This window comes from Gouania willdenowi, chromosome 6 (assembly GCF_900634775.1).
Source record: "Gouania willdenowi chromosome 6, fGouWil2.1, whole genome shotgun sequence".
NCBI classification, from domain to species: domain Eukaryota; kingdom Metazoa; phylum Chordata; class Actinopteri; order Blenniiformes; family Gobiesocidae; genus Gouania; species Gouania willdenowi.
Genome location: NC_041049.1, coordinates 7,526,093 through 7,546,085, shown reverse-complemented (window position 1 = coordinate 7,546,085; position 19,993 = coordinate 7,526,093). Strand labels below are relative to the sequence as shown.

Genomic DNA, 19,993 nt, shown 5'->3' with positions numbered 1-19,993 from the left:
TGTCTTAAAGGGCCGGATTTGGCCCCAGGCCTCGAGTTTGATACATATGTCCTAGATATAAAGGTCTACTTACAAAGAACCCTGAAGCTGAATGAAAAACAGAAAACCTAAAGAGAAAGATGATATTGTGTATGTGTTTACCATGACTTCCCCGGACTGCTGCTCCCTTAGCACAAAGCTGAGAGCGTCTGAGTCGGGTCCGGCCACCAGGCGGAGAAACAGCGGCTGCTCGCAGTCTGCCAGCTTACACACGTACACTGCAACACACACACACACATCTGATATAAGGCTGAGTGTGTGCATGTCATGAAACCACATCCCTGCTCTGCATGTGTGTTAGCGAGCGCACGCACATGCACACAGCTGATATAAAGCTGAGTGTATGCGTGTCATGAAACCGCGTCCCTGTACTGCATGTGTGAGTGCACGCGCACACACACGAGGATGAAAGGCTGGTGCGGTTCATTAACAAGCACTTATTTACCAACAGAGATGCAGGAAATAGTTTCCATCTGAATGAACTCAGAGTTAAGCTTTGAATCTGACTGTTATGTTAAAAACTAACACACAATGACTAGAAAGTAACACATGTTGAAATTAAAAGAGAAGAGAAAACTACACACTATGTCACATAAGTGCTAAAACTAACATGTTTATATCGGCACCAAATATTAAAAAACAAACATTTAAAGACAATGTAGGCCTCAGATCATTTACGTAAACAACTACATAGAAATGGTTGAAAATGCTGCTCGAAAGTTTGTATTGATCTTCACTGTGAATACCGTCTTATTTGTTAGAACATTTTTTTGCATTGCATTGTGAGATGTGGAGTCCTGTAGACAGACTTTTTGTTCTAGTTTGTTCCCAGTATTCCCAGTGACTCTGAATCTGACCTAAATTGAATGTCTCACAAACGTTGCCATGTAAACCACAAATTAAACATCTGCCATAACTTTCAGTGAAAACACCAGAAATGTGTCGGGAAGTTACTTTGGCAGCAAATGCAAAATATCACAGTAGGAATGAAGTCAAAACACTTCTAGGTATCTGTCTACACCAGTGGTTCTCAACCTTTTCATCCCCCGATCCCCAAAATAAAGGTTCCAGAGACCGGGGACCACCACTGTAGCTGAAGGTGGTTGAACACAGACATGAACATAGAAGAACAGTCATGTGGAGACAGGACCATCTATAAGGAGCTTTTTGGAGTCCATCCATAAAATCAGCAAAATGATGGTCCATTGTTCTATGAATCTGTGATAACCACAATTATTTATTTATCTGAATAATATCCACTGTTATCCAGGAAGTTTATTATTATAGTCATCTTAAAGATGTAAATCCTTGTTTTAATCTGAAATATTGTGGGTTAAAGGTGACCATAAATGGTGGAAAAGGTGGTGAAATTAGATTTTAAAAACCACAGGAATAGGTTAAAAGTTGACAAAAAAGTACAGAAAAAGTGGTAAAAAGGATTCAAATTGTCAATATTGGCTTAAAAGGTTGGGGTGATATAATTTAGGTAAGTAGGACAATTAGTTCAAATTGGCAAATAATGGGCACGACAAACCGTTAGTGGTTAAATTGGCAAAAAATAAGAATGAAATATGGTGAAAAGAGGTTAAAAATAATAAGTCAACATATGACATTTGGTGGGAAAAGTGGTGAAAAGGGTTTATAACCCCCAGTTTCCACTGGATGCGGCTCCGCTGCGTTACGTCACCGCCGCGTCACCGGAGCTGATAGGTTTCCATTTTAGTCTATGTGTTAATTTCCACCAGGTCCGCTGCGGTGCGTGTCAGCTCCTTCCCAGATGCGGTAGTCCGGTGCCCTCCACCAGATATACGCAGGGCTTCTATTTCTGGTGGATACCGGAGCACGACGCATCAATCAGTACAGAGCAAATGAAGCTAAACAGGAAATTAATCACGTACTCCGCAATAAAATATCGGGTTACTTTTCAAAATAAAACACTTCAGATTATATTTCAAGTAAATACATCACCAAAACGTCATAATGTGTAAAAACAAATTCACATCCACTATATTGTTTCCTCTCATACTGTAACTACACTGTAAACTGCAGCAACTTTGATTTAGTTCATGTTTTACTGGTGCAGTTTTATCTCTTCTCTGTTGGCTGTTGATAAAAAATGTGTCTATGACAAATCCAGAGTCCAACCTTCTTGTTCTCCTTTGTTAGGAACATTGACCTGTTTATCTGTTTATTGTTGTGTTTATAACACCTACATTTAACTGCTCTGTCTATCGTGACGTCACACTCGTTCAACCGGAGCGTACCGCGCCGCACTCAAAACGCAACCGGTGTGAATTACCGGACGGCGGACAGCGGTGAAATACCGGATCGGTGCCGTGGCGCAGCGGAGACGTATCCAGTGGAAACCCCGGGTCAGTGCTGTAAATGTCTTGAAAATGTGCAGAAAAGGCTTTGAAATTTGATGGAAGAGTCAGAAATTGAAGTAAAAAATGCATTAAAAGGAGCAAAAATTTGGAAATAGGTTAAAATATGGCAAGTTTGGTGTAGTTGCAGAAAAAGGGTAAAAACAGTGGTTGAAAACTCCTGGTCTACAGGACTACAGATCCCACAATGCAATGCACAAAAGTTTTCAACAGAGTTTACACTGGAGATCAAAATAAACTACCTAGCAGCACTTTCAACCTTTTATTCATTTTTCTTTTGGAGCAAATTATCTTTGATTTATTAATCTATGATTTAAAAATGGTCTCCAGCAGCTTCAAAGATTAAGACTCAAATTGTGAAATAAGGAACAAAGCTCATGTCTCTCAGACATTTCGTCACCGTCCCTGGAGACACCAATAGACAGGACAGATGTTTCTCCTTTTTTTTTAAAAAACCACAGCTCCATCACAAACAATCCATGTAGGTCATAAAAGCCATACACACGTTTAATAAAGTCTACATGCATCTGCTGTGTCTAGACTTTCTTTTATTAGCCGGCTGAGTTTCAACAGTCAAGAGAACAGAAAGATTGATATGAGAGAGGAAGGTTATGGGGACTGAAATGAGTGGAAATCTTAAAAAATCTGTTTGTATCTGAGACGCTCTACAGTATCTCTGACACCATCTTCCTGCAACAGCTGCTGAATCCCAGCGTGTATGTGCGGCAACAGTATACGTGTGTATTCCTGGGTATCCCTCATGAGCTGTGGTAGTAGGGAGAGCCCTGTGGCATCCAACACTAACACATACACGCACATAAACTAACAGCTTGGTGTCAGTGGGTCACTCTTACCCTGCTCCTCCCTCTGACAGCGCTTGTACAGGGCGTATTTGGCCGGGTTGTCTGCGACGGTGAACTTATTCAACAGGGCCACGATCACCTGGAAACAACAGCACCACATGTAGAAATGTACAGAATAAAAACATTTACTGTGTCTGTTTGGTTTTACACTTTCAATTTTGACCTAATGAACACGACTTTATCATTTTACGTGAAATAAAGGCCATTAAAGGTCAAAATGTTGGTAATGTGAAGCTTTAGTGTATTATAGCTTTTTTCCCACAGACTTTAAACTATGTTTACCGTTTGTTAGTCTCCTAGTTTAGAACAAACATGGGCAAACTTTATCACAGTGGGAGCCACAAAAATGTGATTGTCTGATCAGAGGACCACATGATTACTGATGTCAGCATTTACAATAATGACCGATCTGAGCTTTAATACAGAAAAGAGCAAAGGGTTTTGTCTCCGTTTGGTGCCTTTTTGTGTCTTTTTGATACCGTTTTTGGTCATTTTGTGTATTTATCTGGCATGTTTTTGAGTTTTCCGTTATTGTTTTGTGTGCTCTTGTAGTCATTTTGTGTATTTTTCTGTCATTTTCTCATCAGGGAGGCCTCATCTCTGCCTGGTTTTTACTCTCAGTTGAAAACACCGTGGCATATGGCCTTTAAAAAGTTGACTTAATGTACACGGTGTGTTTTTTAGTTTATGTTTGTGTTTTTTTGTTGGTGTTTTGTTTTTATATTTTGTGTGTTGAATGCATTTTACATATTATCCATGTGATCTCACTATCTACAAAACTTTGTTCCTCTGAGTTTATTTAAGGTGCTTTATAAATAAAGATAAAACTCCTAAGATTTTGCTGTCGATTTGTATGTTTTTGGAGTTTGCATATGTGATGGTTGCCCAGCCTGGCTCACTCCAGACGGGCTTCCTAGAGTACTTGGACACTCTATTTCACTCCCAGCTGCTCTGGCTTACACTTTCATTTGCACCAAAAAAAAAAAAAAAAAAAAAAGAAGTGTATGCGTTGGTGTTTTGTTTATTTTTAGAATCATTTTGTGTGTTTTTGTTGTGACTTTGGGCACTTTTGTTAACAGTTTGCGCATTTTGCTGTCATTTTGTGTATTATATAGGCCTCATATTCCTTCAGACTTCTTAAATTATAATTAGAAAATGAGCACGTCTGTTTCAGTTTGTTAGACCTGCAATGGACTGGTTACCTGTCCATCATACTCTGTCCTACGGCTACGCATACTGGGAATGGCTCAGATTAATCAGGTATTTTTTGATTAATATGATACAGGCATAATGATAATATTGTGTAACATTTACTATATCTTGTAACTACACATTATCTGATAGCTTTAATCTGCTTTTGATAGAGTCGAGTCACACATTTTTCAGCCTTTGTGAACTTCTGGTTGAATGTAATAAACAGAGCGCAGTGAAGCAGACTTCCTGCAGAGTTATGACAGAATCACCTGTGGTTCACTAAATTAAGTCAAAGGTCCCACAAAGCTCCAGTCAGTCCAAATTTAATCAAACGCCTCCGTTAAGTTACAACGTCTGTCATCAGGGTGTGATTAGGTTATGTTGTGTGTGTGTGTGTGTGTGTGTGTGTGTGTGTGTGTGTGTGTGTGTCCCACCTGTCTGACTGTGTTATTGGAGCTGATGTGCAGGGTGTTGCTGACCCCCCGGGGCAGATAGAAGGCCTCCCCCATCACGGCTCCGCCCCCTCCTTTCTGACCCCCTCTGACCGTCACCGGCCTCCTCAGGTCCATCTGGACTTTGATGAAACCCGTGTAGACACCAGTCGGACCCTGAGAGAGAGAGAGAGACAGGATACATCATTTATCCACCAAATAAAGTTCACAAAAAACTTATCTTAACGTGGTTGGAATCTACAGAGTTTTACGTACTTGGATAAACCTTAATTATGACCAGATTAATAAACATAAACTGTATATACATACAGTACATTAGGATGGTTGATAGAACAGTTTATTCAAATGTTCTGCATTTATAAGTTCAAATTAACCCCATAAATATTCCAAATGCATGCAAATAATGCATTTCTTTCTTTTTTTTTTTTTTTACAATGTCAGTCCAATGTAGCAGGTGTAACATTATCCTTTAAAAGGAGACCAGTTTACCCAGTCAGCCCAGTGAGTCCTGGAGGACAGATGGCTGCAAACAGGGTAAAAGCATCTTAATCTCATTATGGCATATGGAGCCCTGGGGAGTGATGGGGAGTCTTTATGTGGCTTTGGAGAACAGATATACAGAATATTAAAACATATTATTACATAAATAAATGTAAAAAAAATAAACAGTAGAAGATAAATTAACCAGGTAACGTGAAACAAATGGAAGATAAGAAGAAAAAATGGCTGAACTAAAGTTCTGAAATGGAAAAAGCAATTCCACCCATTTCTATTTTTATTTAAAATCAGAATCAGAATAGTTTTTATTTGCCAAGTAGAGTTTAAAACAATATGAGGAATGTGACTTGGTGAGCGCTAACATGAAGCAGAAATGCATGTTTTGGGACAATATCCCACATTTACACACTATTCTTCACTGAAAACAAGTGACGGAAAGACTAGAGAGTAATGAATCAATAAGTCCAATTCCGCCCCTATTTCTGATCAAATTCTCGTGCTACGTGTTATGGTTCGAGTAGTGATCATGTTACCTTGTGATTGAAAATTAATTCAGAGCTTCATTTAAATTGTGTTTTTAATGAGTTGTGACAAACAAGTAGAGATGTAACGATTAATCGTAAGTCAGTTAAAAATCGATTCATAGGTATCACGGTTGATATCGATTTTCTGAAAATTGAATCGCAGTACTTCTTTTCTATCCAGAAGTGTAGGTGGCGGGCGGATTTTTCTACTACTTTCTTTCTGGCGGCCTTATACTCTTAAACATGTTCATAAATGATTCCTTACCCCTTTAGCACTGAAAGAATATCTGTAATATTACGTGAATATCTGTAAAAGTCACGTTTTTCTATTAGCTCTGTCTAGTAGTTGACTATTACATGTATTTATCATGTTTGGTTTGATTTCAGGAAGTTTAATAACCAGTAAAGTCATCTAAACAGAGGAAGATGATGAAAAGGAAAGGCCTGCTGAATGCTATTTGTTATGATATGGTATATTTGTTTTCATGGCTGCATACACATGGGCTTGGTCTCTGTTGGTGTTAATCCCTTTAATGTAGCCTATAACCCCAATCTAATCCTTCAACTCAACGTCCCAAAGCATGGACCCACACATTAGATACTGTATGTATAGTTAGAGAAAAATAATGAGAAAAGCATCTCACGCTGCCAAGGGAAAAAAGAACTGTATGTGTGTGTTGAAGGGAACAATGGCAGGAATAACATCACATCAGTCTGATGTGACTGCTGAGGAATGCTGGGAGCAGGAGAGGGGGCTGAGGTCATGTTGAAACATCAGCACACCTCTAGTGAAAAGATATTTATCACTTTGCACATTTTAAAACTCAGCAGGATTGTAGATCTGCATGCTGGGAAGCGTGACGTGCATCAAAAGACGAATCTGGCTGCGTATAAGGCAGCAACAGGTGTGTGAGACTGATATATATATATATATATATCTCAATATGAAACAAAGTGTGTGTGTGTGCGTGGGTGTGGTTCTCACCAGTGTCATTTTGAGCAGGTCTTTGGTCAGCATGTTGTACTTCTCGATCCTGAGTCTGATTTCCTCTCTGCTGAACTCCCTCCGCAATTCTCTCTCCTTCTCCACATCCTGAGGGGGAAGGAAACACAGAGAGAGGCCATTAAAACAACACGTTCAGCATGTGTTCATTCACTCACACACGTGGACCAGTGTATGGAACCCAGGGTTCTCACCAGCACTGTTGAGCATAGCGATCTCCTACGCTGTGATTTTGATCCCCTACGCTGTGTTTCAACTAGCGTTGGGGGCTTTACTGTTGTTTTTTTTCTCCTTTGTTAATCATCGTAATAATTGTTGTACACTTGGACACAAAGGGGACTTTTAAGCAATTTCCCCCTGGGATTAACAAAGGAATTCTAATTCTGATTCTAAGAGTGCACGGGTTGTTTTAACTCTTTTTTAATCTGCATAACCGAGAAACACATACATCAGCCACACTGTCTATTTACTACAGGCGATTTGCTTCACCTGAGGACCCCTGCATCCACGTAGCTGCCCAGATGTTGCCTGTGTGTATCCTCCGCTTTATAACCCATAATCATCGTTCAATATAAACAGTGTGCTTCGTAACCTAAACAAAAACAATCAACTAAATAAAACAATACAAAAAAATAAAATTAATGAGTTAGCGTCCATAACAGTCCCAGTATTACCGCATCTCCCTTATACCTAATTTAAATTTTAAAACTCGCATGGTGCTCATTGACCGACAACTAGGCGGGCCGAGTGGGGGGTGTTTAAAGCCAAAGTGTGTTTTCTAATCAGTCTTTTGAATAAAATGTTATTTCTTGTCTATACAGCGTCTAACTACATTCATCATCTGAAAGTTACGGACTGTATCTTTAAGAATAAAATCCACTTGTCACAATCGCATATAAATATTTCCTTTACCACCTCATCATACGGGGACAGGGTGTGGTAATAACTTGTTCCTATAATCCATAACAAGGCTGCTGTGGATGAGCAATCATTGGAATTTTTTCAGTAATAGCCCTTAATTAGTGTTAACGCTCTGTTATTACAGATAATAGCAACGTGCCTTTGCATGGGAACCTCCCGTTTATTCACCGTCAGTAAAGGTCACACCTGATAGAATGATGTCAACGTATTGCTGAAAGCCAAGAAAGTCAAACACAAAAAACAGAAAATGTATCATAACATCTAATTTCCCGTTTAATACAAACACACAGAAGCCCATTTAGTCTGATGAGAAAACGCACCAACTCATAAAACCAGTTTGGCCATTTTAATGCTGACTTATGTCAGCATTAAAATGATCTTCAGGCTTATTCTTTCCTGGAAAACACTTCTCCTCACTTTTGGTTCACACTAGGGTAGCAGGTATATATTCTATGTAGACTATAGTGTAAAAAAAGACAAAAATAATTGAGGATTGATGGGTCAAAGAAAAAAGATTAAAACAAAAATAAATACTTGAAGACTATGGAATATGTCCTCCAAAATAAAGATAGGAGCTGTTTAGATAATGAATGCACCAACCGTTGAGGTTGAGAAAAAGGGGAGTGGCCTTTAAGATACATTGATATAAACCACATCTTGATCAGAACACCAGCATCAACAGAGAAATGTAAAGAAAAATCGTGGGAAGGCAAACAATTTCCCATAAATATGAAAAATTTAAAAAATTTGCTATCTGAAATGGAAATAGCCTTTAGAACAAGGAATATAAACTCACCTACAGGTTTTAGGAGAATATCCTGCATTTTTACCATATTTTCCATATGAAAATGAGGGTTCTATTGTTTTTCTATTTTTATAATATTATTCTTTACTCTATTTATTCTAGCCTAACGGGGAAATTGGGAGAATGGGGATGCTATTTTATATCGTACATGTTCCTGCACATAATGACAAATAAAAATAATAGAATCCTTGAATATTAAAGAAAATATTTAATTAAATAAATCCATAGTGTGTCCTCAATAATCCATAAATCAAAGGTCATAAAACGTGAAACGTTTAAATTGCCAATCAAAAGTTTGTTTTGATAATAATGACATTGTCAGAAAAGTTTCTTGCATTGTGGGATGTGGAGTCCCATAAACGGACACATGGAAGTGATTTTATTTCATTCTTACGCTGACAAATTAACTTCCCAACACATTTCTGGTGTTTTCACAGGCTAATCCTGATAAGAATGAAGTAAAAAAACACTTATATGCATCGCATCCCACAATGCAATGCGCAATACCATTCCAACAATGTCAATAAGAGAGTTTACAGTGGAGATCAAAACAAACTTTCAAGCAGCAATTGATCAATGAAGCCTACACTATGTCTTTATCTAATAAAAAATAAATAAATAAATAAATGTGTGGCAAGTGCTTGGAAATAATAAACGTACTGACTTTGTGCTCAATCATGTGAGATTTGGGAATATTGTTTAGGCTTCTGAAGCAAATAAATTCAATTATTCTTTTATATGATTTGGAGATGTTTATAGTATGTCAGTAATTACATTAAATGAGGGGAAAATCCATAAAACAGAAATAGATACTCAGAAAAGGAAATTGGATTTACCTCGAAAACAAAATTTACTTATGTTCATGCATTCAGGGTTATTATGTGGATGCAGAAATTAAAAAAAAAAGTCCAGTTTCAGCATAAACCAGCATAGAAAGACTGTCTCATACACACATTTACATGTTGTAAAAATCCTTTTAGTCAACGTTTGAAAATGGTCTCATGAATGGAAAAATTTACATGCAAAACACACAAGAATTGAAACGTAAAACACACTAATTTACCAAATAGTTACATATGAGCTATGAAAAAAGACATTTACAAAAAATGTAGCTTTTTTTACCTTTCGGAACAAAACCATAACAAGTTGCAGGAAGGCAGAAAGCACAGTGCAGAACAAGAGAGAGGTCTGTTCCATGCAGAAGATACAGAACATGATGATCAAATGATCCTAATGGCTGTTCCACGTGGAAACCATAAGGGAGGAGCTCAAACTTGTTATATATAGTTCATAATTCAACTATTTTTCTATGAATAGCAATCAAATTTCCTCATTCAAAAACCAGGGTTTTTCCTTCATGATAGACTATAGATTTAAGGAAGAATGGCAGAAATAAGCCTTAAGTGTACCTTTATTAATGGAAGCCGTGCAGGATGTTACCAAACATTAAACAACAGTTAACGCTGTGACACAGATTCAAAAGTGAAAGTAATTCCAGCAAGTTCATTTTGTCTTCTTTTTTTAAATAATATGTTATGGTTTCATTTATATAATTTCAAAAAAGTTGCTGGAATTATTACACAGAAGTCATGGACAAAACTGTGTCCAAGCATTTTGCCGCCTGGAGAAGATGGAAAAAAACACAAGCAGCACGCTATGAGATCAAAGTAAATTTAAAAATAAACTTCCTGAAAAAAGTTCTCGAAATAATATGTTAAGGTTTTATTTATTCAAAGAGTGAAAGTGTTTATTATATGAATCATAATGCATTTTAACTGTCAAAAAGTACCACAGATTCAAAGTGTGACACTTCTCATCTCGTGCTCCACAGCTCAATCCAACACAAACAGAGATGCAACTCAAATATAACCACAAAAATAACAAGTTTTCTATGTGAAAAAACCCTTTAGTAAATTAGGGATGTCAAACTCATTCTAGTTTGTGCCGCAGACCATGATAGGCTGGAAAACAAGCAGTTTCAATATTAATGCGCCCTAGATTGCACCTCCACATGTAAAAATGATACATATAAAGTATGTAAAGAAGTGGAATGGACAATATACAAGCAATAAGTCACAGATATCAGCCCCTGCAGGATCTTCACTTTAACTTTAATGATTTTTGTGGCCAATATTTTCTAATTTGAGAATAATTCTGTTACAATTTATGATAGAAAATGACTGTTATCAAGTGATATAAGCATGGGAAAAGTGAAAATCCATGCAAATATTGTGTATTTTATAAGGGTGTCCCGATCCGATATTGATATCGGTCCAATATCAGCCAGAAAACGAATATCAGATTTTATCGAACTGCATCTAAAATCTCCGATATAAGCGCTGCGATAAGTTTTTGTCACCGCCCTCAGTTGTTCCCACCATATACTGACGGTAAAAATAACTGACATGAACTTGAATTACTGACTATCGTTCTCTGTTTGAGTAACATCACATGATCAAGCATTTTCTAACATTCCACGCTACAAAATAAGTAATAAAAGTATGCATGATTCGTACTGATATTGTATCCGATTGATATCGGTATCGGCTGATACAGAAGGTGGCAATATTGGTATCGTATTGGAAACAAAAAAAGTTGTATCGAGACATCCCTAGTATTTTATTCAAATTGTGTATTTGGAGAGATATCTACCCCATAATTAGTTGGTAATTTACACATTGTTACTTCTTCCTGCAGGCTGAAATCAATGCTCTAAAGGGCCGGATTTGGTCCACGGGCCTAAACTTTGACACGTGTTTCAGTTTGACTGACCATATTCCGCAAGGCCTGGTGACTGTGGTGTGAGGGCACATGTGTCAGCCACACAGGAGGCTTTATGTATGTGAGGACTACAGAAAGCTGCTGTCAGCAGTCAGACTGACTGTGGTTAAGTAGAACTAACTATAGAAAGCAGGCGGGCCTCAGGGTGGATGGGTTAGGGCTGAGGTCAGCTGATACAGGCTTTGAGATAAAGATGATGGTTATGCACGTGTGGAGGGCAGAGGCAAACATCTGCACCTATGTTATTATCAGACGTGCACATAAAAGCAGCGTCATGTCAGACACACCTACACATGAAGGAATCTACATTAAGATTGTTTTAGAGTCACATGTGATTTTTAAACCACTTTGCAAGAGTTCATGTGTGATTGAAGTCTTTTAACATTGCTCTTAAACTGGGGATGTAACGATTAATTGTAAGGCAGTTAAAAATCGATTCATAGGTATCACGGTTGATATCGATTTTCTGAAAATTGAATCGCAGTACTTTTTTTAAACCAGCAGAGGGCGCTATCCACAAGTGTAGGCGGCGGGCGGAGTCTGCTAATACTTTCTTTCTGGCTGCCTTCTACTCTTAAATATGTTAATAAATGATTCATTACCCCTTTAGCACCGACAGAATATCTGTAATATTACTTGAATATCTGTAAAATTCACGTTTTCCTATTAGCTCTGTCTGCTAGCATAGCTTCTCTTCTTCACTGCAAGATATCTGCATGCCAACCGACCACTGTGTTACCAGCGCCCTCTGCTGGTTCAAACAAATATGACTTAAATCAGTGCAATCACGGTTTTTTTTTTTTTTAAAGTCTAATTGTTAAGGCACAAAATACATTTTCAGTTGCACTTTTAAAAAAAAAACAAACTATTATGTAGTTTTGCATTGTTTATTATAGAACCAGAATTTAAATTAATAGGCTTCATTTTCATTTGTATTATTCCTTTATTTATTTAATTCAAGATTTATTTTGAGTTAAATTGCATTGTTTTGAATAGTTTATCAAGGAATTCTTTTGACAATGAAAAATAAAAGGAAAATAGTACAGTATTTTCTAGTTTTTTTCCCAAAAAAAAAATTTGTCTACAGTCCCATTTTGTAAAATAAATCGTGAGAGAATCGTATCGTGAACCCAGTATCGTGAATCGAATCGTATCGGGAGTTGAGTGAATCGTTACATCCCTATCTTAAACTGGTGACGAGTAACTGCTAAAAGAGTACAGTCAAAGCAGTTAATAAATTCAAATATTTCTTCTTTAATCTTTTAAATTGCAATTAATTAAGTATTTATTTATTTTTGAGCAGCTGTCCGCGACCCACTCAGTACAGGTCCGCAACACACTTTTAGGTTCCGACCCACCAGTTGAGAATCCCTGGTCAAATCAGTAGTACAAAAACATGTCTTAATGAGCCTGACATGTTGCACATTCAGGTTTTATCTGGAGGGTATTTAGTTCAATTCAATTCAACTTTATATAGTGCAGATTACAACAAAGTCATCTCGAAGCGCTTAACAAAAAAAAAAGTCCATAGTAAGAAAGAAAGAACCAACAAGATCCACATGAAAAAGCTTTTAGCGACAGTGTACTCACTTTAACAATGATGTACTGATGAACCATCAATTTATCTCATTTAATGAAATATTTGAGTCAATGTGTTGAACTTCCACACTCGCAATTGTAAAAATAATTTAAAGGTAGGGTAGGTGATTTTCAAAAACTAGCATGATTTTGAATGTAGCCTCCCTGACGGCTCCGCCTTTATCCCCTCCCCTCTGTGCTCCATGTCACTCACATGCATGCGCACAGCTGCTACAGAAGAGGAGCTCAGCTCATCGCTTGTACTGTGTAGAAACTTTGTTGTCTCATGTCTCATTCAGCAGTTAGTAAACAATAAACTTTATCATTATATATGTTAAAAAACATGACCAAAAACTCTGTTTTAACTCTGTCAGCGGTGACGCGCTTTCAGTGTGAGCTCGTGCATGCGAGGGATCGAGAACGAGCAGGGAGACAGGGAGACGTGATTGGTTAAAAAAACGGTTCTTTTTTTCCATTGGTCGAAGTTTTTACAGGTTTACAGTTGCTACAGATGTTCCTTTTTCAGAGCACATAAGATCTTAATTTCTACCGATACATGAAGACAAATTCAACCAAAAACTTAAAAAGTTAATCTGGAGAAAATCACCTTCCCTAGCTTTAAATGTACTAAACAGATGAGGCAGTATCGATTCCTCCTTTTATAGTTCCATAAAGAGGTAAAAAAAAAAATTCTAAACTTTAAACAGGCTGCGTGTGAAACACACTGGTCTCCTCAGTGAGGAGTGGACGGTGCTTACATGGGCATAGTGCAGCTCTCCTCTGCATCTATTAAAAACCACACACACTAACACATAGTAATCCACAAAGCCTTCCGAGAACCATGCACCCTTATATGGAAAACACACACACACACACACACGCAGACAATGTGTTAATGTACAAAGTGCAGACCGACAAAGCTGCAGCCAAACACACACAACAAACACAATGAAGGACTCATTGCGATGCCTTCACTGAACAGACGTATCCTTTCGGACAGAAAAGGTAAATAAAGTGAATATGATTGTAGCCCAGAGAAAAACTCTAATCTGATGTTTATGTTGAAATCAGATTTGCGCCACCTAGAGGTGTAATTCAAACTCTCCCTGGAAGTCCACATATGGCCTATAAGTACGTGCTGCATTCAAACCTACTTAGAAATCGTCATTTCCAAGTGAAACATTCCGATCTTCGGCTCTAAAGCATTCCAGAGGTAGCATGTTGAAATAGCCCCAAAATATGGCTGAGACTAGCTGCATCATCGTTACCCTTGGAAAAGTGCAACATCTAAATAACTCAATAAAAACTGGTAATGGAAACACCTGAATTTCAGAAAAACACTCAAATATCGCTAAAAAGTGTTTATGCTTTCATGAGGTTTTTCAGACGTTTCGATATTGAAATGTATCTCAAAAGCGCAATGTTAACACGATCGCTTTTTCCGCAATTACACGTCACAGGACGTGACGTACCTGGTCACATGACCACTTCTCTCTGAGAAAACATGCCACATTAGATGCGAAACAATAAAGGAATGAAGAGTGATATAAGGAGGTTCTGAGCGTCCATCTTTCAGCAAACAAGTCTCGCAGAATGAGATTTCACGAGGCTCCAAAACAACCTTCAATAGAAACATGATAAAATTATACCTTGTCGAAGCTTTAAAATGACGCTTTTATTTTGCGAAAAACTGTAATGGAAACACAGCGAGATAGTTTTTCAATGATGACATTAATGTTTGTTTGATGTGTGACCTTCTAATGCACTTTTTCAAGTAATAGGTCGGAATATCCAGAGTTCTGAGCAGCTTTGAACGCAGCATTACTGCTCCCTTTCCACACATTCTCAAGCCCAACCCACTCCACGCCCCCTACGCTAAAATTACAGCCAGGATTTTAGCCTGACTGCATATGAAAACTAACATGCCTCTAAATCACTGCACCTTTGACTAACTTAAACATTAAAAATGTAACTTTCCGCCAATCAAAACCATTTTAGAAAACCTGGGATTATTTTCCATACGTGGCGATTAAGGCCATAAATGTTGCAGATAACTTCTCATTACCAACACACCTAAAAAGGCCCACACTCAGAGTCAATAATACATAGATCTCACCTTTCCACATGCTTTAATTAACTTTCAAACACAGCTTTAGCTTTGTAAATGAGTGGTTGCGAGTTAGGTGACCTGAGGCAGCTGATGGTCAGATGAGTCAAAGCTTCTTTACAGCTGAGAGTGACAGGTAAGAAGATTAGCCATCATCTGACGGCTCACACAAAGACGGGAAAAATAGTTTGACGCTACGAGACGTTGGACACGTTTAAAACACCAAGCTTCCAGAAATTCATCCAAGCTCCCAGGCTCGTTCTATAGGTTCTACAAAAGGTTGAGAAACATTAAACCAGAAGAAAAAAGCAGTCGTGATGTAGAACTGGGTGTCCAGTTAGTAGCCCAGTAAGGGAGAGAGGCGGAGCTTAATTTGGGCCGGAGCTGGATCTGGCACCTCCCAGATTTTGACAGGCACTTATTTGATTGAATCCAGCACCTCATTTAAAAAAGATAAAAAAATCCAACCCATTTTCACTTTTAATTTAATTAAATTTTGAAGTATTATATTTGGATAACACAACGCGAATGTGAGGAAGAGAGTCAAGCCACGCCCCCATACGGAGTTTCTCAGTCAGCGCTGAAGATGGTAGAAATTGCCTAAAAAGAGCTTTTTTAAGCCAATAAGTGAAGCTAAGCCTGAGGTAAAGGTTGTTTCTGTGGAAATCGCCGAGGAGAGCAGCAGCAGCAGCAGTTAGCTTAGCAACTAGCAGCACCTGTCCTGCACCTATCCAGTAGACATGAGGAGGACTCTTGGCTTATGAAAGACAAGGCAGGCCTCGGCTGTGCTTAAAAGTTGCAAGGATCTGTAATGGGTGATTGTCTGTGCTTCTTAAATGCTGATTGGTTGTTTGTGTTCACGTGATATTATTGGTCTCTTTAGTTAGCAAAAGGTGCTCCTTTAAAAAATGTATTCCGTGACATTTTTGTCTCTCTCTTACTGCCTGAACAACACCCAGTGTTGGCTCCGGGACCTGATGATTTACAAATGAAGCAATGGAGAGAGGTAAAGGAAACTGGGAGGGTGAGTGTGTGACGACATTTTAAACAAACAGAGAAGCAGAACCTGAGATACCACAATGAGCTCATGTTCCTTTTCAGGAGCTAAATGGATCCCAAAGCTGGACCTACACCACAAAGGTCTATACTGACAGTACCCGTCATATTATGGATGAAGTAAAATTATCAAGGCTTTATTAAAACAGGACGTAGTTAGATTTAATAGTCTTATCTGTAACCAACAGCTTTGAACATAATGCATGATTTTGATCTCTTTTTTAATATTAGGATTCAAAGTTTGTGCAACAGATTTTTTTTTTTTAAAGAAAGCAGAAGAGAGAAGCCAGAGAGGAAACGACTGCAGATCTGCTTCTCTCTTTATCTCCATGTCCATGTGTCATTTTAAAATGACCTCTTGTGTTTCCAGTTCACTCCAAGAGAAGCTGATTTCTCTCTCCCACGTCCCATTTTACCACCCCCCCCCACCCCTCTGTCTGATCTAACCCCAGCATTCCTGCCTTTGTTTTGCACAGTCATGCTGCTCTGCATCCCTGCCCTGTAAATATATGACATCACCAGGTAACTGTGTGTGTGTGTGTGTGTGTGCAGAAAAAAACGTATTTAGCTGCGACTAACGCGTGTCTGTGCTGCAGGCAGACTAAACAGTGAGCGTGCTTCCTGGATCTAACCTGCATTTTATGGACTTTGAAATGGACTTTGTTCTAAAACATAACAAAGCACTGTGTGTTATTTTGGTTTAGTTTACTGCAGCCTGTGACTGCAAGGATAAGTTTATCTTTTTATAAAGACACCTTTCAAACCACAATACCTGCTTCAGTTTTTTTTTTTTTTTTTTTTTTTTTTTAAACATACCATAGAAAATCATATTTATTTAAACATACATGTGCTCTGAAATGGAAAGACATATATATATATATATATATGTTTAGGGGACAGTCTGGTTTAGGACACACTCAGAAATCCATCCAATGGATTTGGCCCCCGGGTTTGACACGTGATATAAGCGATATTGTAATTTTCTATATAGCCAAAATAGAAATTTTGATATATCTTGAATTATGATATATTGTCCAGACCTAGGTCCATATGCAATGCTATTATAAAGAAGGTAAAATAAATGGGATGTTTAGTGATGTGACAATGAAATAAATTTGCCCTTTGGTCTGCAAAACCTTTTGTTCAATTAGAAAACATGCCACATGGGGAACAAGGTGTCAAAATTTGGTCCTAAAGGGCTGCAATCCTGCATATTTTTGACGTTTCCTTGGTTCAACACAGCCGATAATAGTAAGAAGCTTAGATAGACTACATCATGCTGGGTTATGGAGTGTGAATCATGACAGTTCAATCTGTAATTCTGCTCAAAAAGACTTTTTTCTACTCTCAGTGCTCAATCTTCAACCCTCCCTCTCTGCGTTACTTCCTCTTCAGTCCACAGGGGAAGTCATGATGGGACACACCTTTTCCTCCCAGCATTCTTGCACCGATGGCTGGACTAGTGTGGATAGTACGACCATATGTTAATGCACTTTAAGTGTGCTCACATCACATTTCCTCTATGGCACAGATTCCTTTCCTAATAGAGCTCAATCAGGCTCTTAAGTGGACACGCTAATGGTTACTCGGGCACGTCTCCATTATTGTTTTCATTTCCAGGTACCAGTGGTAATATTCTGCACAGCTTCCTCTTTACAAATCTACTTATTCAGCTTTTCAATGCTCTTGTTAGAAACCCATGTACTGATGATAAAAAAATGATGATTTCCAGCCTTTGTAACTACGCCACTGCATCTCTATTGATAATATCTTAATTATTCAAAGCCCCTCCTTAAAAATAAATGCATACATCAAGTCCAACAGCTGTATAAACACCAAAATAAAAGAGAAAGAAGAAGAACTTTTCTTTCCAACCTGATCTTACACAGAACATCCACCTAGTATTAAAACTATAAATATGGTATTTTTGCAAACAGTAAAGCTGCAGACTAAACTGGTCTGACCACACAGAGACAAAAGGCTGGATGTTCTGAACAATGTGATGCACGCAGTTGCACAGATAGCTTCCTGTGGTACTTTGTGTATGTGTTTGGTGGGGTTCAGTGGTGACAGTTTGGACGCAAAGTCACGGGTCATTTCCCCATTGGAGAGACCACAGCAGGTTTGTTTAGAGCGGCCACCCAGACACGGAGGTCATGGTGTGAAAATCAGACGATGCAAAGGACGAGAAAGGAGTACAAGGAAAAGGAAATAGTAACTTAGAAATGAAGAATAAGGATGTACGGAGCAGCATGGTGGAAGTGAAAACCTGGAGCTTGAAGAGGAAGCTTCTTTTAAATTCTATAACAGAATTTACTTCCATCTTTAGTCTCAATTATACATGACATAAACCATGAAGCTATGTTGGTTTCTTTGGAGATTCATCAATTTTGAGAAATATTCTCATTCGCTTGAAAAATGTCATTTCACATCAGCTGTGCCCTAAACACACTAAGGCTTGAGTAACAAGGAGGTGTGTTGATGGTGAGTCCTAAGAACATGTGGGCGGAGATGATGAAACAACACCAGTGACCTTGGAGGGAAGCACGGTGAGAGATTAGGGTTTTCTAAGAAAATGAATACTCAAACCTCCTCATGGGAGATGGAAAAAATAATGCCCACTTTCACTATCACATCCATGTCCCCCACAATCTCTTTTTTCTGTATTATATTTTGGTTTTTGAGTTATGATCTACCAGAAAAAGTCAGTTTACATTAAAAATTAAATGGTTTTAGGACTTTATGACTAATAACACAAGTCATCATTTATAAAAGTGTTAGAGACAATACAGGAACCCCAAACAATTAACCCTCAATTCAACCTTAGAGATATTACATCATCTTTTTGGGTCCACTGTCTTATGATAATTGTAACCCACAGAGTAACAATGACAAACTGGGAGTTTCTACAACACTGACCTTAAAAAACAACTCTTAGAGCTACAATGTGATGTAGTAGGAGGAGGGCCTCCCATGTTACATTAATGTGGAAAACGGACAGAAATTATGGAGTTGAACTTCTGAACTGGACTAAGCAATAGTTATTGTTTAAATTTTACAATTTATACATTTCTTAACAAAAGTGGCAAGCAGAAAGTACAATGTGATACATGCAGGTTTTCGTAAAATATCATGCATTGACAGCACTAAATGATTTGTCGGAGAAATGGAAACGTCAATTCTTACGCAAAATATGATGTAATTTGATGCAATACGATAGACTTTACCTTACCTTCTGAAATAGAAATACATAAACGACACAAACTAAAACTGGTACGATTTTGGGAAGTTTAAGAGCCTGTATTGACATCTGATTAGAGAAAGCCGATGAAATGGAAAAGTCTACGGGCAAATGACAAATGAGAATGAAAGTGGACAACTGGGAGTAGCCGGCCACATATGAAGCAACCCAACTGTGCACCAGCTACCATCCGTCACACCTGACAACTTTATTAGTGAGTGACCCTCTGAGTTATTCAACACACCTCCTCCAACTAAGGGAAAGAAGAGTTAGTTGCTCAAAGCAACAATGCAAAGACATTTTCTGGATACACAGATTTCCTCCCACAGTCCAAAAACACATCTTGGCTTGGTTCCTTACTTTTAACTTGGCTGTCTGGGTGAAAGTGTCTGTGAATGTGAACGTCTGTCTCTGCCTGTAGACCAAGGTCTACAGGCAGAGTGAAAGTGTACCCCAACGTACACCCTGAACCAGCTGGAATAGGCTCCGTTAAACGCAAGTTACCCTGTATGGTAAGGCCGAGATAGGAATATAAGTTCATAGATGG

At 38.2% G+C, this 19,993-nt stretch overlaps 1 protein-coding gene across 2 annotated transcripts in view; it reads right to left on the bottom strand.

The window, feature by feature from the left end:
• The window catches only part of rassf3 (Ras association domain family member 3), a 74,308-nt gene that overhangs the window by 3,560 nt on the left and 50,755 nt on the right, over window positions 1–19,993 (bottom strand). For both annotated transcript variants that reach the window (XM_028449929.1, XM_028449930.1), the window contains 4 exons: window positions 6,940–7,047; window positions 4,915–5,088; window positions 3,278–3,365; window positions 142–257 (listed from right to left, as the gene is read on the bottom strand). In XM_028449929.1, the coding sequence (XP_028305730.1) occupies window positions 142–257; window positions 3,278–3,365; window positions 4,915–5,088; window positions 6,940–7,047 (486 nt within the window). The remainder of the gene's footprint in view (window positions 1–141; window positions 258–3,277; window positions 3,366–4,914; window positions 5,089–6,939; window positions 7,048–19,993) is intronic.